The sequence below is a fragment of the Coregonus clupeaformis genome, unplaced genomic scaffold (assembly GCF_020615455.1).
Source record: "Coregonus clupeaformis isolate EN_2021a unplaced genomic scaffold, ASM2061545v1 scaf0548, whole genome shotgun sequence".
NCBI lineage: Eukaryota > Metazoa > Chordata > Actinopteri > Salmoniformes > Salmonidae > Coregonus > Coregonus clupeaformis.
The window spans coordinates 241735-254287 of record NW_025534003.1 but is presented as its reverse complement, the minus strand read 5'-3'; the positions used below and the strand labels follow the sequence as shown (position 1 = coordinate 254287).

The 12553-nt window shown below is 42.3% G+C and overlaps 1 protein-coding gene across 2 annotated transcripts; it reads left to right on the top strand.

Moving 5' to 3' along the window:
- Positions 1-318: 318 nt before the first annotated feature.
- On the top strand, positions 319-4469 carry LOC121585496 (carcinoembryonic antigen-related cell adhesion molecule 6-like). Of its 2 annotated transcripts, none has more exons than XM_045215904.1 (7): positions 319-373; positions 1002-1277; positions 1482-1730; positions 2670-2790; positions 3016-3044; positions 3315-3481; positions 4020-4469. In XM_045215904.1, exons 2-7 carry the CDS (start codon positions 1112-1114, stop codon positions 4020-4022), a joined length of 735 nt encoding a protein of 244 aa, XP_045071839.1. In that variant the 5' UTR covers positions 319-373; positions 1002-1111; the 3' UTR covers positions 4023-4469. The 2 variants fall into 2 exon arrangements, with proteins under 2 accessions (XP_045071839.1, XP_041757768.1); XM_041901834.2 differs by having other exon boundaries at positions 4017-4469.
- Positions 4470-12553: the final 8084 nt, after the last annotated feature.

The following is a 12553-nucleotide window of genomic DNA, read 5'->3' as shown; positions in this document are numbered from 1 at the left end:
TATTCCCTAAACGTTTCTATGGTCGGATATTGGCTATAGGCTACTTTGAAGCAAGGTTAGACATGCGTCATAATAGGCTACAACGTAAAACTCTATTTTCACACACGATTGCGAGAAATGTTGCACAATGACTGGGATTATAAGAATACATGATTAATGAGCTGTGAGCTCTCGCTTCGCTCAAACTAGGCTCTGTATGCGGTATGCTATAGCACGTATTATACATAAGTTAGATAACGAAATAACCTACTAACAGCCTAATTTGCTTTTATGATGGGGCATATCAGCTATTAATTTTAAAAGATTTGCTAAGGACCCCTCGAGAGCGCCCTGCCCCATCTGCGCTGATACTCGAGCTCCGTGCCTGTCCATGGTAATGTAACATCAGTGGTGTACATTTTTTAAGTACAAATACTTTAAAGTACTTTTGGGTATCGATACATTACTTTACTATTTATATTTTTGAGAACTTTACTCCACTACATTCCTGAAGAAAATAATGTACTTTTTACTCCCTACATTTTCCCTGACACCCAAAAATACTCGTTACATTTCCAATGCTTAGCAGGACAGGAAAATGTTCCAACTCACGCACTTATCAAGAGAATATCCCTAGTCATCCCTACTGCCTTTGATCTGGTGGACTCACTAAACACAAATGCTTTGTTTGTAAATGATGTTTGAGTATTGGAGTGTGCCCCTGGCTATCCGTAAATTAAAATAACAAAATTGTGCCATCTGGTTTGCTTAATATAAGGAATGTGAAATGATTTACTTTTACTTTTGATACTTAAGTATATTTTAGTAATTACATCTACTTTTGATACTTAAGTATATTTAAAACCATTTTCTATTAAGGGACTTTTACTTTTACTCAAGTATAACAGTTAGGTACTTTTTCCACCACTGTGCAACATGAACATAAAACGAACCTGTTTCAACTATTCTTCATTTCCAAACCACATTAATTAGTATTATCTCATATTGTACTCATTTCACAGAAACAGTATCTGGTGCTACTATCACAATTACCCCAAACCCACCAATCATTGAGTGGGGCTCTGTCACCTTAACCTGTGATGCTGCTGGCTTCAACATCACCAGAGAGTGGATGAAGGATGATCATCCTTTGTCTTCTGGTGACAATATCATCATCTCTGAGGTTAAGAGAGTGCTGTCCATAAACCCTGTGAAGAGAACAGACAGTGGAGAATACCTGTGCACAGTCAGAAACCCTGTCAGCTCTACAAATGCCAGTGACACTGTGAATGTAATCTGTAAGTACTTCCCTATAAGCCTGGAGATAAATACCCAGGATAAACCAGATAAATGTACCAACTGTACCATCAACAGGTGTACGTGAAAATAATATAACAATGAATGAACACAAACTTTACACCAACCATTATGACTCCAACGTCACACTGATTACAAACTAATACACTTGTAGCTATGACTAACTGGTGATCTCTGTGTTACAGATGGACCTGATGGTATGGAAATCAAGGGTCCAACTGAACTAGGACAGCAGTTAACATTGACCTGCTCTGCTGACTCCAACCCCCCTGCTAGTTACACATGGATGCTTAATGGAACAGAGATACCTGGACATTCACCTGAGTTCACTAAAGAGAAGAGTGAATACTCTGACAGTGGGGATTACACCTGTACAGCAACAAATGATGTCACTGGGAACAACACATCTGAGGTCCATAAACTGTCAGTAAAAGGTAAAATAAGCAGAATTTATATTTACATTTACATCATTTAGCAGACGCTCTTATCCAGAGTGACTTACAAATGGGTGCATTCAACTTATGATAGCAAGTGGGACAACCACTTTTTTTCTTCTTTTTTTTATGGGGGGGTAGAAGGATTACTTTATAGTACTCCAGGTATGCCTTAAAGAGGTAGGGTTTCAAGTGTCTCCGGAAGGTGGTCAGTGACTCCGCTGTCCTGGCGTCGTGGGGGAGCTTGTTCCATCATTGGGGTGCCAGAGCAGCAAATAGCTTTGACTGGGCTGAGCGGGAACTGTGCTTCTGTAGAGGTAGGGGGGCTAGCAGGCCAGGGGTGGATGAACATAGTGCCCTCGTTTGGGTGTAGGGTCTGATCAGAGCCTGAAGGTAAGGAGGTGCCGTTCCCCCTCACAGCTCCGTAGGCAAGCACCATGGTCTTGTAGTAGATGCGAGCCTCAACTGGAAGCCAGTGGAGTGTGCGGAGGAGTGGGGTGACATGAGAGAATTTGGGAAGGTCGAACACCAGACGGGCTGCGGCGTTCTGGATAAGTTGTAGGAGTTTAATGGCACTTTAAAGACAACATGAACATAGTAAGAGATAAAAGTTACATTTACATTTTAGCCATTTAGCAGAGACTCTTATCCAGAGCGACTTACAATTAGTGCATTAAGAAAGCTATGTGGGATAACCAAATATCTCAGTCATAGTAAGTACATTTTTCCTCAATAAAGTAACTATCAGAAAAGTCAGTGCTAGTAGAAGAAAAAAAGTTATACTTATGAAGTTTTGCATTCCAAACTTGTTTTGAAATAGTGCCTTTTTGTTGTGTTTGTTGTGTTGTCACCTAGATGCACTGTAATGTGCAGTACTGATTGTTCATTGTGTGTAGCCTTTCTCTCATCTCTGTATGGGTCTCTCTCTGGTCTCTGCAGCGGAGGGCTCTCTAACTCCAGGTGGGCTGTCTACTGTTGCCATCACTGGGATTGTGATTATAGTGTTGCTGGTTCTGGAAGTGGCAGTTAGTGTTGCAGTCTATTTCATCAAGGAAAAGGGGTGAGTTAAGAAACTTTTCATTTAAACAAGTGTATTTTCTATCACTGCAGGTAGTAGACAATATAGGCTCTGTTTTCACATTGATCTAAAATGGTCAGAAAAAGGGCCTGGGTGTATTTCAAAAGCACTGTAATATTATGTTCTTATAACTTCACTGTAAACTGTTAAAAGCACTGTAATATTATTTCATTATACCTTTCCATGTTTATTTCTTGTTGTATATAGAAGCAATGCTGACCCAATGCATCGAGGAGGTAAGCATATGCTTTATCTCCAATCATATAATTAATCATGTTTTTCAAACATTTGTTTTCTCCATTTACATTAAAATGGTCATTTAGCACATGCTCTTATCCAGAGTGATTTGCAGTTTCCATGGAAGAATGAAATGGATTCAGACAAATGACATGATATAGTACAACACCACTGTGACGATGCTTAATACTGTAACAATGCGTATGCAGACAAATGCAAACAAGATAGCAGCAACTATGCAACCACCTCTATTTGTGTATCTCTTAAAGGCTCTCAACAAAATGTATATGAGAACCCATCACCTGTGTATGAGAACCCATCACCCGTGTATGAGAACCCATCACCCGTGTATGAGAACCCATCACCTGTGTATGAGAACCCATCACCTGTGCGTGACAACACACAACAAAATCTATCTCCACCTCTACCCCTGACAGTAAGTAAAACATGGTCACCCCTGGGATGTGTCTGTGCACGTCTGTATTCTACTACAGCCTGTAATAAACAAGATTACTTTGCTTAACAGGAATTGCAGTGTGAAAAATATTGTATGCAAAGTCTGTTTGCCTATTATATATTTTTCCAGGAAGTTTTAGTTTGACTTAATGACAACTCTTCAGTCTCTGGCCCTTTCATGTTATTCATTAACATATGATCGCTGTAAAAGTTTGTTTAGGACTTTGAGGTTTCATATTTTGTCATGGCAACTTTTTGTGTAGCTGTTGCCTTCTATGTTCTGCAGTCTTTTACTTCTCCTTTTGTCCCAAATTATGAAATGCAGGACTTCAAGAGTACCTATGATACTAAGATAATGGTAACTTTGCGTTGGTTAGACCATTTGATTGCAATACTGTAAAAAAGAAAAAAAAAAGAAAAAAAAAGGATGTGTTGTTTGTGAAGTCTTTATGATGTGTCACTGCTGATAAATGGAAGTTAATGTTCCTTCCTTTTCTCCCTCACTTTCCTTCTAGCAGTAAGAGTTCAGGAAGAGATCTCCATTCAACCACCATTCTCCAGTGAGTTCCACAATCAACACATAGAAAACCTGCATGATAACACCCAGTGTGGATCTGTAATGTAATGTACATAATCAATACATTTATGCTATGTTTGTCTGCTTTATTGTGTAATTTATGAATGTTGAAAAGAAAACCTTGTTAATGAAAGTAGATAACACATTACTGTACTGTAATTTAATAGATTAGAGCATAATGATAAGGGTGACCTCTGGTGGTAGGGGTGGGGACTGTACTGTAAATAATAAATACAATAATTTTTTGTGTACTGTATTGTCAATTGTGGTGCCAAAAAGGCACAGAAGCTGGATACCCAAATAATTTAAATGATGTAAAAACAGAATGACTAATAAATATTGCCTGCTCTGTTGTTATTTGTGTCAGACCAGTGATTACCAGCTTATAAGATATATACTGAAGAAAAAATATGAAAGCAACATGTCAAGTGTTGGTCCCATGTTTCATGAGCTGAAATAAAAGATCCCAGAAATTGTCCATACGCACAAAAAAAAAGTATCTAAAATATGTTTATATCCCTGTTAGTGAGCATTTCTCCTTTGTCAAGATAATCCATCTACCTGACAGGTGTGGCATATCAAGAAGCTGATTAAACAGCATGATCATTACACATGTGCAACTTGAGCTGGGTACAATAAAAGGCCACTCTAAAATGTGCAGTTTTGTCACACAATACAATGCCACAGATGTCTCAAGTTTTGAGGGAGTGTGCAATTGGCATGCTGACTGCAGGAATGTCCACCAGAGCTGTTGCCAGAGAATTTAATGTTCATTTCTCCACCATTTCTCTACCAATATCGTTTTAGAGAATTTGGCAGTATGTCCAACCGGCAGCACAACAGCAGACCACGCGTAACCACGCCAGCCCAGGACCTCCACATCCGGCTTCTTCACCTGCGGGATCATCTGAGACCAGCCACTCAGACAGCTGATGAAACTGTGGGTTTGAACAACCGAATCATTTCTCCACAAACTGTCAGAAACCGTCTCAGGGAAGCTCATCTGCGTGCTTGTCATCCTCACCAGGGACTTGACCTGACTGCAGTTAGGCGTCGTAACTGACATAAGTGGGCAAATGCTCACCTTCGATGGCCACTGGCATGCTGGAGAAGTGTGCTCTTCACGGACGAATCCCGGTATCAACTGTACCGGGCAGATAGTAGAGAGCATGTATGGCGTTGTGTGGGAGAGCGGTTTGCAGAGTGCCCCATAGTGGCAGTGGGGTTATGGTATGGGCTGGCATAAGCTACGGACAATGAACACAATTACACTTTATCGATGGCAGTTTGAATGCACAGAGATACCGTGACGAGATCCTGAGGCACATTGTCATGCCATTCATCCACCACCATAACCCTCAGTCCTCACTACCTTCACACACATATGTGCACACAGACGAACACAAACACACACAAACACACTACAACCTAAAACATCCCAAGACACACACACGTGTTTCTGCAACATTTGGCCAGGCAGCATCGGAGAGACTAGAAAGAGGAGATGCTTGGCCTTGTTGCAGGTGCGTTATTTACCACGGTTTTACAGGCGGCTGTTATAGGAGAGTGAGAGGTCAGAGAGCTGCTGCTGATATTTCTGCCCGGCAGGCGTTCAGGCTGTGCATGAAAACCCTTCCTCACTGCAGCTGGTCACCCAGGCTGGAAACATAAGGCTCAGGTCAAAAGTAGTGCACTATATGGGAGATTGTCCCGTGTAGCTCAGTTGGTAGAGCATGGTGCTTGCAACACCAGGGTTGTGGGTTCGATTCCCACGGGGGACCAGTATGAAAAAAAAAAAAAAATCCCAGTTCTTCCATGGCCTGCATACTCACCAGACATGTCACCCATTGAGCATGTTTGACATGCTCTGGATCGACATGTACGACAATGTATTCCAGTTCCAGCCAATATCCAGCAACTTTGCCCAGCCATTGAAGAGGAGTGGGACAACATTCCACAGGCCACAATCAACAGCCTGATCAACTCTATGCGAAGGAGATGTGTCACGCTGCATAAGGAAAATGGTGGTCACACAAGATAAATCTAATCAAATCAAATGTTATTTGTCACATACACGTGTTTAGCAGATGTTATAGCGGGTGTAGCGAAATGCTTGTGCTTCTAGCTCCGACAGTGCAGTAATATCTAACAATTTCCCAACATATACCCAAAACACACAAAACTAGTAAGGAATGGAAATTAAGAAAAATATACATATATGGACAAGCAATGACAGAGCGGCATGGACAAAGATACAGTAGAATATTATAGAATATAATGCAGTATATACATACTCATTATTAAAGTGACTAGTGTTCCATTTCTTAAAGTGGCCAATAATTTCAATAGGCAGCAGCAGCCTCAAATGTGCTAGTGATGGCTATTTAACAGTCTGATGGCCTTGAGATAGAAGCTGTTTTTCATTCTCTCGGTCCCAGCTTTGATGCACTTGTACTGACCTCGCCTTCTGGATGATAGCGGGGTGAACAGGCAGTGGCTCGGGTGGTTGATGTCCTTAATTATCTTTTTGGCCTTCCTGTGACATTGGGTGCTGTATGTGTCTTGGAGGGCAGGTAGTTTGCCCCCGGTAATGCGTTCAGCAGACCACACCACCCTCTGGAGAGCCCTGCGGTTGCGGGCGGTGCAGTTGCCGTACCAGGTGGTGATACAACAGGATGCTCTCAATTGTGCATCTGTAAAAGTTTGTGAGGGTTTTAGGTGCCAAGCTGAATTTCTTCAGCCTCCTGAGGTAAGAAGAGGCTCTGTTGTGCCTTCTTCACCACACTGTCTGCGTGGGTGGACCATTTCAGTTTGTCGGTGATGTGTACTCCAAGGAACTTGAAGCTTTCCACCTTCTCCACTGCAGTCCCGTCGATGTGGATAGGGGGAGTGCACCCTCTGCTGTTTCCTGAAGTCCACGATCATCTCCTTTGTTTTGTTTTGTTGACATTGAGTGAGAGGTTATTTTCCTGGCACCACACTCCCAGAGCCCTCACCTCCTCCCTGTAGGCGGTCTCGTCATTGTTGGTTATCAAGCCTACTACTGTTGTGTCGTCTGCAAATATGATGTTTGAGTTGGAGGCGTGCTTGGCCACGCAGTCATAGGTGAACAGGGAGTACAGGAGGGGGCTTAGCACGCACCCTTGTGGGGCCCCAGTGTTGAGGATCAGCGAAGTGGAGATGTTGTTTCCTACCTTTACCACCTGGGGGCAGCCCGTCAGGAAGTCCAGGACCCAGTTGCACAGGGCGGGGTTCAGACCCAGGGCCTCGAGCTTAATGATGAGCTTGGAGGGTACTATGGTGTTGAATGCTGAGCTATAGTCAATGAACAGCATTCTTACATAGGTATTCCTCTTGTCCAGATGGGATAGGGCAGTGTGCAGTGTGATGGCGATTGCATCGTCTGTGGATCTATTGGGGCGGTAAGCAAATTGAAGTGGGTCTAGGGTGACAGGTAAGGTAGAGGTGATATGATCCTTGACTAGTCTCTCAAAGCACTTCATGATGACAGAGGTGAGTGCTACAGGGCGATAGTCATTTAGTTCAGTTACCTTTGCTTTCTTGGGTACAGGAACAATGGTGGCCATCTTGAAGCATGTGGGAACAGCAGACTGGGAAAGGGAGAGATGGAATATGTCCATAAACACACCAGCCAGCTGGTCTGCGCATGCCCTGAGGACGTGGCTAGGGATGCCATCTGGACCGGCAGCCCTGCGGGGATTAACATGCTTAAATGTCTTAATCACGTCGGACATGGAGAAGGAGAGGCCACAGTCCTTGGTAGTGGGCCTCGTCAGTGGCACTGTGTTATCCTCAAAGCGGGCGAAGAAGGTGTTTACAGTGGGGGGGAAAAGTATTTAGTCAGCCACCAATTGTGCAAGTTCTCCCACTTAAAAATATGAGAGAGGCCTGTAATTTTCATCATAGGTACACGTCAACTATGACAGACAAATTTAGAATTTTTTTCTCCAGAAAATCACATTGTAGGATTTTTAATGCATTAATTTGCAAATTATGGTGGAAAATAAGTATTTGGTCACCTACAAACAAGCAAGATTTCTGGCTCTCACAGTCCTGTAACTTCTTCTTTAAGAGGCTCCTCTGTCCTCCACTCGTTACCTGTATTAATGGCACCTGTTTGAACTTGTTATCAGTATAAAAGACACCTGTCCACAACCTCAAACAGTCACACTCCAAACTCCACTATGGCCAAGACCAAAGAGCTGTCAAAGGACACCAGAAACAAAATTGTAGACCTGCACCAGGCTGGGAAGACTGAATCTGCAATAGGTAAGCAGCTTGGTTTGAAAAAATCAACTGTGGGAGCAATTATTAGGAAATGGAAGACATACAAGACCACTGATAATCTCCCTCGATCTGGGGCTCCACGCAAGATCTCACCCCGTGGGGTCAAAATGATCACAAGAACGGTGAGCAAAAATCCCAGAACCATACGGGGGGACCTAGTGAATGACCTGCAGAGAGCTGGGACCAAAGTAACAAAGCCTACCATCAGTAACACACTACGCCGCTAGGGACTCAAATCCTGCAGTGCAAGACGTGTCCCCCTGCTTAAGCCAGTACATGTCCAGGCCCGTCTGAAGTTTGCTAGAGTGCATTTGGATGATCCAGAAGAGGATTGGGAGAATGTAATATGGTCAGATGAAACCAAAATAGAACTTTTTGGTAAAAACTCAACTCGTCGTGTTTGGAGGACAAAGAATGCTGAGTTGCATCCAAAGAACACCATACCTACTGTGAAGCATGGGGGTGGAAACATCATGCTTTGGGGCTGTTTTTTCTGCAAAAGGACCAGGACGACTGATCCGTGTAAAGGAAAGAATGAATGGGGCCATGTATCGTGAGATTTTGAGTGAAAACCTCCTTCCATCAGCAAGGGCTTTGAAGATGAAACGTGGCTGGGTCTTTCAGCATGACAATGATCCCAAACACACCGCCCGGGCAACGAAGGAGTGGCTTCGTAAGAAGCATTTCAAGGTCCTGGAGTGGCCTAGCCAGTCTCCAGATCTCAACCCCATAGAAAATCTTTGGAGGGAGTTGAAAGTCCGTGTTGCCCAGCGACAGCCCCAAAACATCACTGCTCTAGAGGAGATCTGCATGGAGGAATGGGCCAAAATACCAGCAACAGTGTGTGAAAACCTTGTGAAGACTTACAGAAAACGTTTGACCTGTGTCATTGCCAACAAAGGGTATATAACAAAGTATTGAGAAACTTTTGTTATTGACCAAATACTTATTTTCCACCATAATTTGCAAATAAATTCATTAAAAATCCTACAATGTGATTTTCAGGAATGTTTTTTCTCATTTTGTCTGTCATAGTTGACGTGTACCTATGATGAAAATTACAGGCCTCTCTCATCTTTTTAAGTGGGAGAACTTGCACAATTGGTGGCTGACTAAATACTTTTTTTTCCCCACTGTACAACTCAAAGTGTTTGCCCTTTCCCCAGACACTACATATGCACCCCTTTATCAACCATAATGTAGGTGTTATTGCCTCTTAACAGTCTATTTTTTCACACGTCACTGATCTGCACTTTGAGACACATATAGGACCTTTGGTCCCACCATGATGGACTAGGAGCAGATCACCCTCTAGTGGCTTCAGATCTCCTCTGCACTCAGGACAGGGCTCCGTTCACATTTACGTCATTTTGCAGATGCTCTTATCCAGAGCGACTTTAGCAATTAGGGTTAAATCGACAGATTTTTCACCTAGTCGGCTCGGGGATTAGAACCAGCAACCTTTTGGTTACTGGCACAACGCTCTTAACCACTAAGCTACCTGCCGCCTCACAATGGCTAACTGGGTTCACAGTTTAAGCAGAGAAATAAACGATAACATTTTACATTCAGGCATATTTAAAACGTTTTTAAAGGGTTTATAAGTAATTCATAATCTATGTATATCGACCTCGTATCCCAACCAGCTACTCTTCCTGGGGTCCACCCAAAACAAAACACAAAATAGTCATACACAGACAGAAGCAACAGCATAGATACGCTAACATTATGACATATTGACCCTAATAAACCAGATAAACACGTACTGTAGATGATTAACTTCAATCAGTCATCAAACAATGCCTCCTCCACTGGAGGGAGTATGACAGGGTCAGAGAGGGGTCAAAGATGCATTTTGAGGTGGAACTGCCCTGGGGGAATGTACCAAGATGTACAGTAAACCTTGTACTGTTGTTTCAAGATTTACCTCCTATTCAGTTCCGTTATCTACACTGTTATCACATTAATAAGGTTGGAAAACAGCCACATATTAAATTCAAACCTCATAATGATGAGAATGAAAAGACTGCAAATGGAAGAAGCTTGGCCAGATACACTACTGTCTTTACATACAAATACAAAGGATTTAGCCACATTGAACTCATTGTCTGAAGTTGCCGGTGTGTGTGTGTGTGTGTGTGTGTGTGTGTGTGTTTAAGGAAGGGGCACTAAAATAAAGGTTTTGTTGGCCAGTCCCATTAGACATAGAGTTCTCTGGCCCCATGCTTCCTGTCTATAAAGCTATATGTGTTGCCTTGGTGTGGCCAGTTTCAGTACAGCTACTCTGAGGTGTGTATGTATAGTGACGTCAGTGTGGCGCCAAGCTCCCACATAAACCCATGTCAGAAATTAGAGAGCCAGCTGACACAGGTTACCTGGACAATTAAGACAATGTGGAATTGTGCATTTCTACTGTATATACAATCACACATGTTTTGTACCTATGTACAATCACACGTGTTGTATAGGATACCTACAGTATGTACAATCGTGCATGTTTTGAGTGACCACAAGGCACGCGTTAAGCATTTAAGGTAAACTTTGTCATACAGTATCTACGTTTTTGATTATTGTGTCAAAAAAATCTAAATCAGTTTCAGTACTCTCTTAAGGGATCCTACCATCAAAATTGTTTTGTGGTTTTCAGACATACTGACAAGTTTTGCCCAAAACTGGCTGGTTTTCATGGTCGTCCAATAGAGACAGACAAGTGTCTCCTTAATAAAGTTTTTCTCGGTTGTTTGATGAGGATTTTAATTAGTTCCTTATTGTGTCACCTGACCCCTTGCATTACCACTAGTCTAGTGTCTTTGATCCTCCTTGCGTTGGAATGCATCACCTGACTGACCCTGCTCAAACACAACTCCCAAACAAAACCTCATATACCTGATGAACAGACCACTTCTGTTGTATGAATCACTGGCGTAGGTAAATCTTGACTGAAATGTGTTTAAAGGCCCATTGCAGTCAAAAATGTGATTTTCCTGTGTTTTATATATGCTGAGTGTACTAAACATTAGGAACTCTTTCCAGGACATAGACTGAGCAGGTGAATCCAGGTGAAAGCTATGATCCCTTATTGATGTCACTTGTTAAATCCACTTCAATCAGTGTAGATGAAGTGGAGGAGACAGGTTAAAGAATATTTTTTAAGCCTTGAAACAGTTGAGACATGGATTGTGTATGTGTGCCATTCAGAGGGTGAATGGGCAAGACAAAATATTTAAGTGGCTTTGAACAGGGTATGGTAGTAGATGCCAGGCGCACCGGTTTGAGTGTGTCAAGACCTCAATGCTGCTTGGTTTTCACACTCAACTGTTTTCTGTGTGTATCAAGAATGGTCCACCACCCAAAGGACATCCAGCTAACTTGACACAACTGTGGGAAGCATTGGAGTCAGCATAGGCAAGCATCCCTGTGGAACGCTTTCGACACCTTGTAGAGTCCACGTCCCAACGAATTTAGTCTGTTTTGAGGGCAAAAGGGGGTGCAACTCAATATTAGGAAGGTGTTCCTAATGTTTGTACACTCAGTGTATATTGCCACACTATGAGGTTGGAATAATACTGTGAAATTGATGATAAATCCCCCAACTGTTACCCAGTAAATATTTGATATTGAGGTAAAAACGACTGCATTGGACCTTTAACCTGTATCTAAATAATGAATACTATTTCCATTATGGACAGAATGTCGCATTTTAGGATTTTATCAAGTATCTTCTTGATATTCACCACCTCTACTCTTTGATCATTATATCTATAGTTAGTAGGCAGTGCACTGCAATAAGAAGCAGAAGGGTTAATTTAATCTGGTTCCATTTTAAGGCTTTATTGAGTTAATTCAATTATTGAAGCCTCCATTGATCACTCCAATAGACCGTAGCCAATAGGAAGCAGAATTAATCATCCAAGGAATAGGCTATTGTCTGAAAGGTAGATGGTACAGATAAAGACCTAAAGAGGAAGTCTCTACAAAGCTATTGGTTGTTATTTTCCACTTATCAACGTGACCTCCAATAACCTCTTAGAGTGGAAATGCCCTGAGGGCATTGTAATGTGTGTACACAGCTATATCATAAAGCTAGTTTATGTTCTGTGTCACAGAGTGGGGGGCTAGGCCTTGTCTTCAGAAGGGACAATCAGAGATGTATAGGAATATAAAAGG

Coding starts and splice junctions, on each gene's coding strand:
- LOC121585496 (XM_041901834.2), top strand. CDS start 1,112: ATGAAGGATGATCATCCTTTGTCTTCTGGTGACAATATCATCATCTCT. Junction 1,731..2,669: donor CCATAAACTGTCAGTAAAAG/GTAAAATAAGCA, acceptor TGGTCTCTGCAG/CGGAGGGCTCTCTAACTCCA. Junction 2,791..3,015: donor TATTTCATCAAGGAAAAGGG/GTGAGTTAAGAA, acceptor TGTTGTATATAG/AAGCAATGCTGACCCAATGC.